Source organism: Rana temporaria, chromosome 7 (assembly GCF_905171775.1).
Source record: "Rana temporaria chromosome 7, aRanTem1.1, whole genome shotgun sequence".
Classification (NCBI taxonomy): Eukaryota; Metazoa; Chordata; class Amphibia; order Anura; family Ranidae; genus Rana; species Rana temporaria.
The window spans coordinates 116,472,499-116,490,957 of record NC_053495.1 but is presented as its reverse complement, the minus strand read 5'-3'; the positions used below and the strand labels follow the sequence as shown (position 1 = coordinate 116,490,957).

Below are 18,459 nucleotides of genomic sequence, written 5' to 3'. Positions count from 1 at the left end.
CTTTGTAAAAGCAGCCCTAATTTTGCGACGGCAAACTAACACTTACGGAGAATTAACGAAGGGAAAAACCTTAGTGGATCTCCGTAAGTGCTAATTTGCATACCCGACGCGGAATTTCGACGAGAAATGCCCCCAGCGGCCAGGGCCGCCATCAGGAATTATGGGGCCCCTTACACAGCTTCAGGCATGGGCCCCCTGGAGCAGAGAACCGCCTGAAATTGAGAAGCGGGGGCTGCCGCGGATTGAGAAGCGGGGGGGCCCTTTACACAAAAAAGAAGAAATAAAGAAAAAAATATATAAAAAAAAGGGGGTAGCCATCTGGGGACCTCTGGGCCCTTTAATAAAAATAAAAAAGATAAAAAAAAAAAATATATATTTTTTTTAAAAAGGGGGTTGCCATCTGGGGACCTCTGGGCCCTTTAATAATATATATAAATGTTTGTGTGTGTGTATGTATATATATATATATATATATATATATATATATATATATATATATATATATATATATATATATATATATATATATATATATAAAGAAATTACAAAAAAGGGGGGTTGCCATCCGGGACCTCTGGGCCCTTTAATAAAAATGAAAAAAAGAAACCCCTGGGCCCTTTAATAATAAAAAAAAAAAATATATATATATATATATATATATATATATATATATATATTAAAATAAACATTTATGAAAAAAAAGGGGGGTTGCCATCTGGGGACCTCAGGGCCCTTTAATAAAAAATATATATATATATATATATATATATATATATATATATATATATATATAAACAAAAATAAAAAAATAAACATTTATAAAAAAAAAAGGGGGGATTTGCCACACATGGGGCCCTGGGGACCTCTGAGCCCTTTAATAAAAAAATATATAAAGACAAAAAAAAATATATATAAAAAAAATATAATTTTTTTTATTAAAAAAGGGGGGCTGCCATCCGGGGCCCTATAAAAAAATATATAAAGACAAAAAAAAAAATATATATATATATATATATATATATATATATATAAAAATATATATATATAAAAAATATATAATTTTTATAAAAAAAGGGGGGTTGCCACCCGGGGCCCTGGGGACCTCTGGGCCCTTTAATAATAATAATAATAATAATAATAATAATATTATATATATATGGGGACCTCCAGACCTCTAAAAAAAAAAATGGCCCTGGGGACCTCTGGGCCCTTTAATAATAATAATAATAATAATATTATATATATATATATGGGGACCTCCGGACCTCTAAAAAAAAAAATTGGCCCCTAAAAAAAAACAAAAAAAAAAAAAAAATTTTTTTTTTTTAAAGGGGGTTGCCATCCGGGCCCCTGGGGACCTCCGGGCCCCTTACAGGTGTAATGCCTGTACCCCCCTGATGGCGGCCCTGCCAGCGGCGGACGCGGTACTGCATCCTAAGATCCGACAGTGTAAAACTATTACACCTGCCGGATCTTAGGAATATCTATGCGTAACTGATTCTATCAATCAGCCGCATAGATAGAAACAGGGATACGACGGCGTATCAGCAGATACGTCTGCGTATCCCTTTTGTGGATCTGGCCCAATGTACCTCTTTTCTCTTTGGGTTTATTTTGGCGAACTTTAGAAGAAAACAGAAGTAAGGGGTGGAAGGGTAGGTAGATTCAGGTGCACAGTCACAAAGTAAGGAAACACTCCTGTTTCCAGCAAACAGTTCTCGTCGCCACTCTAGCCAGAGTGGGTATTGCTAACCTGGATAGGTCCCTCTAACTGGCCTAGCAGCCGAGATGGCGCACAAAATAAAGTAGAGTCTCTGCCACAGACCTTCCTTTCTCGTGAGATATTTTGGTCCGGAATCCTCTGTCACAGGATTCAGCACCCGGATCTCTTTAGCTTTTCTCACTGGAACCTTTAGACCCGACAAGCGACACTGTCAGGCCTCTCTGTGTATGGTGCATCCTTTGATGAAGCTTCTCCTAAGGTACCAGCCTCTTGCATGGTCCTTACCAGGATAGGTCCTCCCCTGGTCTCCTCCATCAAGTGGCTTCCTCCCACAGGATGGACAGCACAGGATCATCTCTGCAGTACAGGCCCCAGTCAGACAACTGGGCCCACCAGACGAAGCCGCAGCCCTGGGCCAACGTGGTCCCGAAGCTAGGATTCACAATACGCACCCCCGGCCAGGTGGGCCATGGGGTGCGAACGGCGGCCCCACACCAATGGCGTCTGTCCCTTAAGTACCCCTCCCAGCATTCACAGTGGTGTAACCACTCCCACTAATCGTTCCTGAGGGGGACACTCAATATACCATGACCTGACTGCTGCCACCCTTGGCCTGGGGTGGTAATAACACACCCAGACGATCAATGGTGGATCACTCCCAGCACAGCAATGGCTGGAACAGAGGCTAAATTGCCTTTAACCACTTAAGCCCCGGACCATATTGCTGGTCAAAGACCAGGCCACTTTTTGCGATTCGGCACTGCGTCGCTTTAACTGACAATTGCGCGGTCGTGCGACGTGGCTCCCAAACAATATTGGCGCCCTTTCCCACAAATAGAGCTTTCTTTTGGTGGCATTTGATCACCTCTCATTTGATCAGCGATTTTTATCGGTACTAGGACATTAAAGCGGACACTTCGGACACTTTTGACACATTTTTGGGACCATTGGCATTTTTATAGCGATCAGTGCTATAAAAATGCATTGATTACTATAAAAATGCCACTGGCAGGGAAGGGGTTAACACTAGGGGCCGAGGAAGGGGTTAAGTTTGTTCCCTGGGTGTGTTCTAACTGAAGGGGGGGTGGACTGACTAGGGGAAATGACTGATCGCTGTTCATACATTGTATGAACAGACAATCATGCATTTCTCCCCCTGACAGGACCGGGAGCTGTGTGTTTACACACACACAGCTCCCGGTTCTCGCTCTGTAACGAGCGATCGCGGGTGCCCGGCAGTGATCGCGCCTGCCGGGCACGCGCGTCGGCGTCAGGGGCGAGCGTGGAACCATATTGGCTGCTCGGCGAGATGACGTAGATCTACGCGATCTTGCCCAGCAGAGCAGACCTGCCACCGTATAACTGCGGCGGCTGGTCGGCAAACGGTTAATCACTCTGGTCTGAGCCAAATAACAGCTCAGACCCCCATTAAATAATTTTAAGCAGCGCCTGTTTATCAGGAGCAGGGCGCTACATGTATAATAATGCTGACTATATGGCTCCACTTACAACATATCCAGGCACACTTAAGCCCCGTCGACTCAATAGGACCTTTGTCCGACCAAACTCACATCGGAATTCCATCGGAGTAAAAGAGAACATGTCTATCTAAACGCCGATGGAATTACTCAGATGGGGCATACACACGGTTGTAAATTCCGATCGTGTGTACGGGGCTTTACTTTTTATAACAGGTATTTATATAGGTCCAACAATTTACAAAAGTCCATGCTCTCAAAGCACTTACAATCTAAGGTCCCTATCTCACATAAAGTATGGGAGCCAATTAACCTACCAATATGTCTTTGAAACCCTAGCAAGAACAGGGAGAACAAACTTCATTCTGTCCTGACCAGGATTTGAACCAAGGACCCCAGTACTGCATGGCAGAACTGCTAACCACTAAGCCACTTGAGTGCCCATCTTTATTTAAGCCACTGTGTCCAATGTATCCATGCACATTGTGGTGTTTAGAATTCGTATTTAAAGCAGGGGCATAAAAAAACGAGCCAGTTTACATCAGAAAGTGGTACAGGAAACCCACGTTTCTCGCACTGCATTGAAAGCGTACTGCACTTGCGATCTGCAGAGGATGTCAGTGTTAATGACACTGGGCCGGATTCAGGTAGAATTGCCCATTATTTACGGCGCAAATTTGCTCCGCTGCCCTTGATTCACGGAGCAGATTCTGCTCCGTGAATTGCGCGGGCGCGCCGGCAAAATGCCCGGCGCAGGAGCACGCAATTTAAATGATCCCGTAGGGGGCGAGAATCATTTAAATTAGGCGCGTTCCCGCCCCGCTCGTAGAGCGCATGCTCCGTCGGGAAACTTTCCCGACGTGCATTGCGGCAAATGACGTCGCAAGGACGTCATTTGCTTCAAAGTGAACGTGAATGGCGTCAAGCGCCATTCACGATTCACTTACGCAAAGTACGTAAAATTCGAATTTCGCGACGCGGGAACGACTGGTATACGTAACATGGGCTGCCCCTGCTAATAGCAGGGGCAGCCTTGCGCGGAAACCGCCGTACGTAAACGACGTAAATTGCGTACGCAGGGCTCGCGCAACGTTGTGAATCGGTGTTAGTATGCAATTTGCATAATATACACTGAGCACAACGTGAACGCCACCTAGCGTCCACTGCAAGAATGCAGCCTAAGATATGCGGGCATAAGAGCCTTATGCCGCGCAGATCTTAGGCTGCAGTCGGCGTAACGAGGTTCCTGAATCAGGAGCACTCGTTACGCCGGGGCAAGTAAGCAATTGCGCTGTGTAACCTATGGTTACACAGGCGCAATTGCTTCTTGAATCCACCCCACTGTTTCTCGCTGTCGCCGCCTGTGGTATCAGTGATTGATGACCTGGCCCAGCCCATTGGTGAGTATGGGGTCCTATACTCTGACCGTGATGATTACGCATCTCCCTGCCAATCTTATGCAACATACATTCATTTGATTTACTACTTGTACTACAGATATAGTAAAGCATTTACCCCTGAAGAGCGAGCTCGGTCTCGCAAAACGTCATTGGGTACCATTGATGCTTGCACATTTTTCTGATGTTTGTATATTGTTTTTTTACTGTTTACCATGTATGTGGATTGTTTTCTTTTCACGTTGTATGCATATTTTATCAGCCTGCATTTATTGCTCTTGTGTTTTATATGCGCAACATATTGCAATAAATCTACTTTTTATACAATCATGACATGTTCTTTGGCTAAGGTGACCAGATTTTTTTAATTAAATCCGGGAACATATTTTGTTTTACTAGTAATGGCGGCAATTAGCGACTCTCCGCCCTTCGCCTCACGCCTCACAGCCTGTCAAGTCTTATGCCCTGTACACACGATCGGTTTGTCTGATGAAAAAGGTCCGATGGACCATTTTCATCGGACAAAACGATCGTGTGTGGGCCCCATCGTTTTTTTTTCCATCGGTGAAAAAAAATAGAACCTGTTTTAACATTTTCTGATGGTTAAAAAACCGATAGAAAAAAACGATCGCCTGTGGGGAAATCCATCGGTCAAAAATCCACTCATGCTCAGAATCAAGTCGACGCATGCTCGAAAGCATTGAACTTCATTTTTCTCTGCACATCGTCGTATTTTACGTCACCGCGTTGGACACGATCGGATTTTTAACTGATGGTGTGTAGGCAAGACTGATGAAAGTCAGCTTCATCGGATATCTGATGAAAAAATCCATCGGCCCGTTTTCATCGGATGAACCGATCGTGTGTACGTGGCATTACTCTCTCCGGGCCACTACTTTGTGGGGAGCTGAGGAAGATCACTCCACCAGGGAAGGCAAGAAGATATGCAGGCAGGCGGCTGGTCGGGACCTAAATCTAGGCAGAAGAACATGCGAGCGGAGCTGAATGGGCATGCACCCGAAACTGGAGAAATATTCCCTCTGCTCTGACCAGCACATAATCATCAGAAAGGGGCACAGGTAATGGAAAAAAATACACCCCCCTACACTAGTAGGAATGGCGGAGCAGGGATGTGTAACTCAAATTTTGTTTCTTAATTCTGCACTGATTGTTTTTGAAATTGCTCCAGCCTCTGTTCAAATCCAAGTAGGGGACAAAACTGGGGACAGACTTGGTCCAGGGACAGTGTCCTCAATCTGGGGACTGTACACGGAAACCGGGGATGTCTGGTCACCCTATTTTTGGCTAACCATGCTCACCTCACTCAAAGTCCCAGGGTGAATCCTATGTATATCATACCTCCCAACTTTCTGAGATGGGAATGAGGGACACCTATCAGCAAAAGTATGTAGGCATAGGACACACCCCTTGACACGCCCCCTTAAAGGAGAATTGTACAAAAAAATAAGATTGGTTAAACCCACAAGTGCTTTTTTTACCACCACTCTTTTTTTATTGGCTTTTGGAATTTACAAATGCAGCAATTTAGAAATCAGATGAAAGGTTTAGCACTGGGAACACTTTTTGATAGATAAAAAGTGCATTTTATATACATCTGTATAGATCAGACCAAAATGAGGGACAAATGAGGAGAATGAGGGAGAGAGGGACATTGCTCCAAATCAGGGACAGTCCCTCAAAATCAGGGACAGTTGGGAGGTATGGTATATACCGTATGTGTTAATGACACCCCAAATGCAGTGCATTTGCCTGCACATGATCCCACGATACAGTAGTACCTTGTGATTCGGTTGCTGTGCGTTTTGTAAAGTAGAGCTTGCGCTACTTTTGGTGCAGTCTGGCACGATTTCAGACCATTTTATATGAATAAACTGATATTGCACTGCACCCGGATCGCATGTGAATCACACAGGAATGCACAGCATGTTCCTATGCGATTCATGGTGTGAACCGGAAATAAATCTGTGTTCGGAGGGAAGCTTACTAGCAACATTTTCACACATTTGAACATAAATGCATATAAATGCATACATAAGAACATAAATTCATTCTAGTGGCTAAAATAAAAAAAAAAAAAAAAAATACTAGCCTATAGAATTAGTTTAGACGCACATGCCTCTAGATGCCATACATGAGTAACTGCATGCCAAAACAAGCATTTTTCTGCCAGCCCTATGACTACAGCTAGACAACACTGCAGACACGACGTTGTGCCTTGCTCCCATCCTCTGCCCCTTTACTCTCACTTTACCAGTCAGTCCTGTCCCCTTGATCTGAAAGATCATTGCAGATAAGATTCTTTGTAATAAATGTGTACTGTATACGAATATGAGGTTTTTATGTTGCCTGGGAAAGTGTTCATTTTTGAAGCATTCTTTGATTCCAGCTAATCCTTTATACTGCTAGAGGCACATTTGCATTTACTGTAAATGAATGTATGAAGTGTAACCTCAAACAGGAAATGACAGCTGGGTGTTGACACAACGCGTCAAGCCTCATACAATATAAACACGAATCTTCAGTTCTACCCTAAACATTTCTGGCTGATCAATGCTTCATTGTCTTTAAATGGTATTCTAAGATAGAAAGCCACTGCATGCACACAAGATATTTGCACAGTGAAAGGGTTAACTCCATGAGCATGCGTTGCACTGCATGTGTGTGGGTGAGCTAACAGCAACTGCATCCTGTATTAGCCGGCTTCTGTGTAAAGTGTACATATAGCAATGATTGTGGTGACAACACAGAAGATAGCATCCTGTACCCTGCTAAAACCAGAAGTACGAGGGCGTGCAAGTCATTCGTCTGACCTCTACTGTCACTGCATTCTGCGTCTAGTTGATTTGAAATTTTCCTTTAATGTTACACAAAATCTCCAATATTCATAAAAGTAGAAAAGTTCTACAGCCGTTAATGATTTCAAAGGCAGTAAAGTGAATAGAAACGGATGGGGTTTTGCAGAGAAGACATACTCATACGTAGACACAAGGGTTGGCTGTCTATGCAATACCGGGGAAAATAAATCTGCTGCGTGGCCGGCCAGTGATCGTATTGTTTGCTCTAGTAAGATTTTGATCCTACAGAAAACCCTATAAAGTTTGAGTGACTTTGTGATCAAAGGCTGAGGGTGATTGTTGTTGGGTCTCTTTGATTTTACTTGCCTTTGTTTGTGTATCATTTCCAGATGCATGTATTTTACCATAATTCTCACCACAGGACAGTCAATAAAAGTGGGCTTGAGATGCGATGAGTAACGCATTTCTAGCGGCTAGAGTAAGACGTATATAGAAACACATGTGTGGGATTACACAGCTCCATGGAGACGAAAGTAATGCTGGAGATACACATTATAGATCGAGACATTCATGTCGGTGACAGCCGTTATAAATATAGGTGTGTTTGTACAATGGAGGAATCATTTCTGAAATGAGCAAGAAAAACATCAAAATGATGCAGGGGTCATATTTGGGGTTTTTAAAGTACAAGTAAAACGTTGGATTGCGAGCATAATTCGTTCCCGAGGCATGCTTGTAATCCAAAGCACTTGTATATAAAGGTGAATTTCCCCATAAGAAATAATGAAACTCAGATGATTCGTTCCACAACCATTTATTCATAAATCCTTCAGTTTATAGTCCATATAAAAAGATTATAGCAATGTGACCAGGTTGTGTAACCATAAAATGTCCATCCACAAATGGAAGCCTCCACACGGGATTAAAAGGAAAATCCAGCAGGAGCTACAGAGTATAAGGCTTCATTTCCATGGACGTTTTTACAGACACTTTTCTGAGCGTTTTTTTACAGCTTAAAAACAGCTCTCCATGTTAGTCTATGGCCTCATGCCCACCATGACGTTTTTGAGCTGTAGATGGCTGAGACGTTTTTAGGCTGCAAAAAAAAAAAAACAGGACCAGTGCATTCTGAAGCTCCAGAGTAGAGCTGTAAAAACGCCAGACGTTAAAAAAACGCTCAAAAACGCTAAAAATAAATAAATAACATGGACAGGCGTTTTTAAGCTGTAAAAAAGGCTAAAGAAAGTGGCTGTAAAAACGTCCATGGAAATGAAGACTAAAAGAGAAGAGAGTGCGCCTCTAAGTGTAGCAATATGGTTACATTTAATGAAGATACAATATTTAGCAACTCACATGGCTTATGGTTAAAAGAGGCACATCTAAGTATGCAGGCATCCGGGGTAAAGCTGTCCACATAGACCATCCTCCGCACTTCCGGCTCTCACCGTTCCCAGTCTGCAATCGTGACCAAGAAAACTACCCTGCAGTAGAGCGATCTGAAATCGAGGCTCGAATCGCTTGTGGAGTGCAGCATGGAAGGGATGGCGGTGCAGCGGATGGTCTATGAGGACAGTTTTACGCCGGATGCCTGCATACTTAGATGTGCCTGTTTTAATCATCAACCATGTGACTTGCTAAATGTTGTACCTTCATTAAATGTAACCATATTGCTACACTTAGAGGCGCCTCTGTTCTGTTTTATACTCAGTTGGGACATGACGCTACTTGTATATCAAGACATCGCTTGTATATCAAGTCAAAATTAATTTACCGTATTTATCGGCGTATACCGCGCACTTTTTTGCCCTGAAAAAATTTCAGGGCAAAATCGTGGGTGCGCGGTATATGCCGATACCCGCGCCGAGTTTGAATACTGCGCCGACATATACCGAGCGCAGTACACTCGTGTATTGTCGGGCAGTCTCGGCTCCTCCCACGCTGACGTCCTGGACGTACAGGACGTCAGCGCGACAGTAGCCGAGCATTGCCGACAATACACGAGTGTACTGCGCTCTGTATATGTCGGCGCAGTATTCAAACTCGGCGCGGGAAACGAGCAGGGAGGACGCGAGGACACCGCAGAAGGACGCCGGACCCGATGAAGAGGACACCCGTAGCCGCAGACGGACACCGGACCCGACGAAGAGGACACCCGAAGCCGCAGAAGGACGCCGGACCCGACGAAGAGGGCACCCGAAGCCGCAGACGGACGCCGGACCCGACGAGGCCGCCGATGGACGCTGCGCAAGACACCAAAACTGTAAGTACAAAAAAAACGTTTTTTCCACAGGATTCGGGGCAACTTTAGGGGTGCGCGGTATACGCAGGAGCGCGCTATACCGCGATAAATACGGTAATCGCTTTGCTAGTCTTGCAAAACACTCTCAAACCAAGGTTTTACTGTATAATTAAAGGCAAACTTTATTATTAGTTTTAATAGAATGGAGAGGGATTAGGACACCTGTTAGGTTTGTACTGCTGTCTGTGCTCACCCTCACTATTTGTCCTGGTGACCGTTATCACCAAAAGTGAAAGAAACCTTAACATTTTTGGTTGTAGCAAGTGTATGGGGAATCTTCCAACCATGACAATGGTTCTGGTGAAAACCATAAAATTCCTCTCACTTTCTGTTTTGACTATGGGACAGGAAATGAAGGGAAAGTACCCCAATGAGACGTAGATGGTAAAAAATAAACTGAAAGGGGAAAGCCTACTAGCACACAGACATGGGAACAAACACCTCTTTGACCACAACTGGAATCTCTGGAATTTATGAAGTAATAATCACTAATGTATGATATATGCGATATACCAAATACTTTCCTTGGCACCAGACACCAGCACACGGCTTACCGAACCTGGTCAGAACATATTTGGGATACCGACAACCATGGGCGTCCGCTGAAATTTTTTCAGGGGGGGGCGCTTCAGCAGCGGTGACACACAGTCACATTTAACCCTTTCTTCAACCGCTAGCGGAGGTTAAAAGTGCCCCCCCCCCCACGTTAAAATGTAAAAACGCCCCACTGTGCCCCCTGCATCTTTCAATTTCTCTTTGTCACTACTGTGTACCCCTCTCCACAACTGCACCTCTGGACACCTTTACATTACACAGCACCCCACAGCTCTGGACCCCTTTACATTACACAGCACCCCACAGCTCGGGACCCCTTTACATTACACAGCACCCTGCATCACTGGAACCCTTTATATTACACAGCACCCTGCATCATCGGACCCCTTTACATTACACAGCACCCTGCATCACTGGATCCCTTTACATTACACAGCACCCTGCACCTCTGGACCCCTTCACATTACACAGCACCCTGCACCTATGGGGCCCTTTACATTACATAGCACTGCACCTCTGGATCCCTTTACATTACACAGCACCCTGCGCCTCTGGACCCCTTTACATTACACAGCACCCCACAGCTCTGGACCCCTTTACATTACACAGCACCCTGCATCACTGGACCCCTTTACATTACCCTGCACCTCTGGACCCCTTTACATTACACAGCACCCTGCATCACTAGACCCCTTTACATTACACAGCTCCTCACAGCTCGGGACCCCTTTACATTACACAGCACCCTGCATCACTGGAACCCTTTACATTACACGGAACGCTATACATTACACGGCACCCTGCATCACTGGAACCCTTTACATTACACGGAACTCTTTACATTACACGGCACCCTGCATCACTGGACCCCTTTACATTACACAGCACCCTGCACCACTGGACCCCTTTACATTACACAGCACCCTGCACCTCTGGACCCCTTTACATTACACAGCACACTGGACCCCTTTACATTACACAGCACCCTGCATCACTGGAACCCTTTACATTACACAGCACCCTGCACCACTGGACCCCTTTACATTACACAGCACCCTGCACCTCTGGACCCCTTTACATTACACAGCACACTGGACCCCTTTACATTACACAGCACCCTGCATCACTGGAACCCTTTACATTACACGGAACCCTTTACATTAAACGGCACCCTGCATCACTGGACCCCTTTACATTACACAGCACACTGCATCACTAGACCCCTTTACATTACACAGCACCCTGCATCACTGGACCCCTTTACATTACACAGCACCCTCCACCTCTGGAACCCTTTACATTACATGGAACCCTTTACATTACACAGCACCCTCCACCTCTGGAACCCTTTACATTACATGGAACCCTTTACATTACACAGCACACTGCATCACTGGACCCCTTTACATTACACAGCACCATGCACTGTGCAGGGCATTAATACATGAGTTACCATGACCAGTGCAGGACATTTACCCCCCCCCCCCACCATGCTGCATAGTAAAAAAAAAAAAAATCACAGAAAGTCATCACAGTTAATAATGCCATACGGAATGCAGTCTGAAGATTATGAACTGTGAATGTGATTTTTTTTTTTTTTAATATGCAGCATGGTGGGGGGGTAAATGTCCTGCACTGGTCATGGTAACTCATGTATTAATGTCCTGCACAGTGCATGACATTAATACATGTGTTATTACTATGACCAGTGCAACTGTGCAGGACATTTAGGACATTTTGTGATGAAAGTATATGTTGTTGGTGCTTGCCTGGTTTGTTCCTCGTCGGCGGCGCTGGCTCCTCCTCTCTACACTCCTCTCATCAGTGCCGTCCCAGTCAGCCCTGAATGATAATCCCCGCCCGCCGTGAGTGACGTCACGCCGCCAGGACGGGCGCCGGGCGGGGGTGTAAACTAAGGTTAGCAGCTCGGCAGCACGATCACATGATGATCATATTGGCCAGGCTGGAGCCTGGTGTCGGCAAACAGGGGCGGGCCGCGGGAGCGGAGTAAATACACTGACAGACTGCAGACTAAAATAATCATTGCAGTGACACTCTTACACGATCTCAGGGGGGGGGCAAGCGACCCCCCTTGCCCTATGGAGCGGACGCCCATGCCGACAACCCACCCTACTGTTTTATCGCTCTACTGTTTATTGTTTGATCCAATGTTCCTTTTATTCAGGGCCATCTTTTCCATTGGGCACGCTGGGCAGTTGCCCGGGGGCCCCCGCTTTCTTGGGGGCCCCCCGGCTGCCCAGCAACCCCATTAAAAAATTGTGGAGAGTGACGGGTTAGAACTGCCTATGCCCAGTTTGCGGAAATCACAGAGAAGATCCGGTCCTCCACGATTGAGGGGGGTAGCTGATGTAAGGGGGGAGTGAATGCAAAAATGTAAGGGGGCACTGATATAAAGGTTCCCCCTCCTATATTAGTGACCCCCCTTACCTTAGTGTATTTACTCTACGGAAGGTGGTCTCTGGTCACCAGAGTGCCCCCCACATCAGAGTTCCCCTTTACATCAGAGTCTGCAGGATTCCCCCTTACAATGCAAGGGGGAACTCAGTCTGCGGACCCTGATGTAAGTGGGAAAGAGAAAGCAGTGGACTCTGATATAAGGTGGTCTCTGGTCACCAGAGCCCCCCTCCACATCAGAGTTCCCCCCCTTAGATCATGATCTGCAGCGTTCCCCTTTACATAAGAGTTCCCTTTCACTGTAAGGGGGAATCCTGCAGACTCTGATGTAAGAGGAAACTCTGTGCTGCCTGGGTTATAGTAACCTTATAGTTTAAATACTGACATTTGCATTGTTCGGCACTGAAAACTGTAATTTTAGGTACTTTTTTTGCAGTGGCAGTAAAAAAATGTGGTTCTGCCAGTAAATTTTATGATTTTTGTCAGTAAATTCTCATGCGTGATTGTGTACACAGGGCCCCACTGCACTGTATTGCCCGGGGGCCTATAATGCTCTTAAGATGACACTGCTTTTATTGCTTGTTTTCTATCCCGATTGATCTTTTACATTAATGGGGCATATTGTCTACTTTACCTATTATGTCTGTTTTATATCCTGATCGCCCAACTTCCTATAGTCTGATAGCTACAGTATATGTACAGAATGTCTATACAAATGTACTTCTAATTGCTATGTAGATCATGAAGCATGTATCTAGGTTTACCCATATGGGTATCATATGCCTAACCACGTGTTGTATTACACATTATTTATGCCTTTTCAATAAAAAAAAAAAAAAAATAGATTATAAGCCTCACTTCTTTTACCCAAAATGAAAAAAAGTTTTCCTTGTTAATTCCTATGTTAATTCTAATTATTAATAAATAGCTTTATCATCGGTGTATTATATTGAACTTGCACACTGTTGGTGCAAAAGTAGCTTTGATGTACAGTAAAACCTTGGTTTGAGAGCGTTTTGCAAGACAAGCAAAATGTTTTAATAAACGTTGCCTTGATATACAAGCGATGTCTTGATATAAGAGTAGCGTCATGTCACAACTAAGTATAAAAAAAGAAGAGAGGCGCCTCTAATGCCCTGTACACACGATAGGTTAGTCTGATGAAAACGGTCTGATGGACCGTTTTTATCAGACCAAACCGATCGGGTGTGGGCCCCATCGGTTATTTATCCATAGGTTAAAAAAATAGGAACTTGTTTTAAAATTATCTGATGGATAAAAAACCTATAGAAAAAAACGATAGTCTGTGGGTACGTCCATCGGTTAAAAATCCACGCATGCTCAGAATCAAGTCGACGCATGCTTGGAAGCATTGAACTTCGTTTTTTTTCAGCACGTCGTTGTGTTTTACGTCACCGCGTTCTGACACGATCGTTTTTTTAACTGATGGTGTGTAGGCACGGCTGATCATCAGTCAGCTTCATCGGATAACTGATGGAAAAATCCACAAGACCGTTTTCATCAGACTAACCTATCGTGTGTACAGGGCATAAGTGTAGAAATATGGTTACATTTAATGAAGGTACAACATTTAGCAACTTATTGCCTCTCTTCTCTTTTATACCCTGTAAAAAAATGCTTTGATATACAAATGCTTTGGATTACAAGCATGTTTCTGGAACGAATTATGCTCGCAAACCAAGGTTTTACAGTACCAGGAAAGGTCACTGGGGTTGATTTACTAAAACTGGAAAGAGTGCAACAATTGGTGCAGTTCTGCATAGAAACCAATCATCTTCCATTTTTTTTTTGTCAAAGCTTAAAGTGGTTGTAAACCGCTGGGTGTTTTTAAAAACCTGAAAGCAAAGTTATATTGTGCTAGTATGTATCGTATACTAGCACATTATGTGAAATGTACCTGAAAAGGAAGCCTCCCAACAGGGCGCTGTCACCGCTGAAGGCGCTACCATCTTCACCCTGTCTTCCTTCCGGGTTCGCGTACTGCGGTTTTGTTAGTGTCCGGAGCCGCGATGGCTTCACTCCCACGCATGTGCTTGGGAGCCACCGTTTACAGCACAGGACTCTGAAGGAATGAGTGACTCGGATGGCCATTCCTTCAGAGTGCATGCACCAGTGACATCACTGGCTGCATCTACAGTAAGTATATCTTAACGGCACACATTTAGGAGATATTTACAGTACCTATAGGTAAGCCTTATTATAGGCTTACCTAGACCAGGCCTTTTCTGGAACTTTTTGTTGAAATCAGTATCTTTTGCTAGAAAATTACTTAGAACCCCCAAACATAATATATATATTTTAGCAGAGACCCCAGGGAATAAAATGGTGATCATTGAAATATTTTATGTCACTTTAATGATTAAAAAAAAACAAAAAAAAAAAACACAATATTCACCCCAGTTATTTTGTATAATGTGAAAGATGTTACACTGAGTAAATAGTTACCTAACATGCCATGATTTAAAATTGCGTACGCTTGTGGAAAGGCGACAAACTAGGGTACTTAAAAATCTCCATAGGCGACCTATTACATTTTTTTACAGGTTACCTGTTTAAAGTTACAAAGGAGGTCTTGCACTAGAATTATTGCTCTCGCTCTAACATTCACAGTGATACCTCACATGTGTGGTTTGAACACCTTTTACATATGATCCAACGGTAAATCCTTCTGCGGGACCACTTTTATCTGAAAGAGAATCGGCCATAGTAAAAAAACACTGGGGAGATGGCAGCTAGTTGCTGTCATAACACCGGTATTTAACGTCAAATTAATGACGGATTTTTACTGTGGGCTGGTCGTCAAGTGGAACAAGCTGAAGTTAGAGTCTGATTGGCTACAATGCACAACTGCCCCAGATTTTGCACGCTCCAGTTTTAGTAAATCAACCTCACTGTGCTCAACAAATACTTTTTTTACATGAGTGTTTTTATAGAGCATTGGCAATGGTTTAACGATTTAAAGGAAGGACAACTATTAGATGTCATTGCAGTAGATGGGAAGCAATAAACACAAAGGGGAGCAAGAGTTACTTTAAATCTGTCTCACAAATCTACAGCATAACCCTAATCCTGGGATTCCCTTATTATCTCCCTGTTACTTCCATTTCTCCGCCTGCAACACCTAAAATGTGCAGTTCTTGTAAAGTGAGCCAGTCACTCATTATCATAGGGGTTGATTTACTAAATCCAAATAGGCTGTTCACAGAAAACTGAATTTTCACTCTGCAAGGGAATTCTCCCTTAGCTTAGTGGATGAGGTGAAGCTCTGCTGACTTCTGTCATCCAATAACATGCAAGCAAAAATATATATATGTTTTGTGTCTTGCATGTGATTGGCTTTTCTTTTTAAAGTGAATTTTCCCCACATTCACTAGGGCAAGAGAAGATTCCCTTACAAAGTGAACATTCTCTACTCCATACTGTATGTTCCATGTCTTCATGAACAGCAATTTAAACTGGAGCTTCACCCATAAAAACATGTTTTTGCGTTTCCCATTCCTCCCCCCTCTGTTTAAGAGAATAAGGTGTTGTTGCCTTATATACAAAAAGCTTAACGGTTTAGCTTAACGGTTTAGTGCCCCTCACCATCTAAGAGCCGGTTCACACAGGGGCAGCGCGACTTGCTGCGCGACTCAGCAAGGCGACTTGCAAAATGACTTCTGTATGCAATCCGCCCTGAAGCCGCCTCCAAAGTAGTACAGGAACCTTTCTCTAAATCGGAGCCACTTGAGTCACTCCTATTAGAATGGTTCCATAGTACAGAACGGGACGCGACTTGTCAGGCGGCTGAGTCGCCTGACAAGTCACCCCTGTGTGAATCGGCTCTTACACCTGGTTCATACTGCCGCAACCTGGGGGGCGACTTGTGTCGGCCCAAGTCGCGCGACATGACAAATTACATGCAAGTGAATGAGAGCCATCTTAATACACACTACTGAAGCCACTCCGACTTCAGAAAAGGTTCTTGTACTATTTCAAGGCGACTTCTAGGCGACTTGTACCCATTGATTTCAATGGAAGTCGCCTCCAAGTCGGATCCCCTGTCTTAACTGAAGCAACTTTACAGGAAGAGTTTTTTCAGGCAAACCCCTCCCTCCCAAAGAGCTGATTACTGTTTAATTGGCCACTGGCAAAGTCGCCTGTCCTGGAGGCGACTTGAAGTCGCCTTGTAAGTCGCCTCAAGTCGCTCTGAAGTCGCCTCGCAAAGTCGCGCCCAGAGTCGTGTTGCCCCTTTGTGAACCGGCTCTTAATGTAAATGTTTTGGTTTTAGATACATTTGAAAGGCTCTTTCACACAGACAGCTGTGTGAAAGACAGGTGGGCGTTATTGACAGGCAGCTGAGCTGCTTTTTTTTACCCCAGCTGCCAATCCAAATCCTAACATTACAGCCTGAAATGGCTGTACACATGGGGTGGCTGCAGCATTTCTAACTCAAACTGCAGGGTTTGACAAGTGGCCCCACCTGTCAAACTCACCCATTACGATCAATGGAGCCGCACTGCAACTGTGAGCCAAACACTTGGTTTTGCAGTTGCAGTGCAGTCCCACAAATGAAAAACAAAAAAAACGAGTGTCTGGACTCGGCAGTAGTACCTCCTGAATGGCTGTCAGCTGCTTCTATAAAGAATCTGAAAAGCGATCCACCTTGGATTGCTATTCAGAAGGCAGTGAGCTTATTGACAGTGTAAAATAAGCAGAACAGTTTTCATAGCAATCTCATAGGATTATTGTTAAAGCATTTTTGCATTCCAAAGGAAAAAATAATCAAAACAACTGTGCTTTAGGTATGTGACAAGAATGTTGTAACATACAGTATATGTAGATGTATGTTTTTCATTCCTTATATTAGATATAATATAGAATCCTGAGTATTCTATACATATTATAGCGTTCGTATTTCGCTGAAGCAGGGTTTCCTGTGGCTTGTGGTCCTCATAAATGAGAGAGAACTGTGGGGTTTCCACTTCTGCTACAATATTCAAATTCTTCATATTCTACTCTAATTATGCACATACAGAGAACTGCGTATTTGAACAGAAAATATAATAGAACTTATATATCAAAATGTTATAAAGACATTAGATATAAAACCAGATGAGATAATGGGACAGATTCCGTGTGAGATTTGGATATAGCAAATGTAAAAAGGAATATATATATATGTATATATTATTAATATTATGCAACATATTATTTATAGCATAGTCGAATGTAATCCCATGGTGTCATCTGCTTTAGGCAATTAACAGACACTCAATTACTTCCCAGCAATACTAATCCTCTTACTCTTTTTGGCTTCTTCCAGTTTGTCCTTTGCTCTTTTCTCCGCCTGCAGTAACTGCTGGATGCCCTGGGACTGGCTGGCCATTGTTTACTGGAGATGTCCTGGACTGTGACCTCAACTGGGATTTTACTGCAGACACCAGCCTTTTATATATACATCCCTCTGCTGTTTGCTGTCAAAACAGTGTGTGGCTGCCTGTGGATCTGGATGGAGCAGTACGGAACTGGTTTCTTTCATCAGAGGTTACAAAAAAAGCTTAAGAAAGCATGGGCATAAAATATTTATTCCTACACTAAAGAATCGAGATAAAGGAATCATTTTTCTTCTGCATTTCTTAATGAACAATACAGGGAGTGCAGAATTATTAGGCAAATGAGTATTTTGACCACATCATCCTCTTTATGCATGTTGTCTTACTCCAAGCTGTATAGGCTCGAAAGCCTACTACCAATTAAGCATATTAGGTGATGT

General features: G+C 43.8%; 1 protein-coding gene across 1 annotated transcript in view; it reads right to left on the bottom strand.

Annotated features, from left to right (window-relative positions):
• Window positions 1-18,129, bottom strand: part of ATP6V1G3 (ATPase H+ transporting V1 subunit G3) — a 30,781-nt gene extending 12,652 nt beyond the window's left edge. The window contains exon 1 of the mRNA XM_040359871.1: window positions 17,991-18,129. Coding sequence (XP_040215805.1) covers window positions 17,991-18,072 — 82 coding nt within the window. The 5' untranslated portion in view covers window positions 18,073-18,129. The remainder of the gene's footprint in view (window positions 1-17,990) is intronic.
• Window positions 18,130-18,459: the final 330 nt, after the last annotated feature.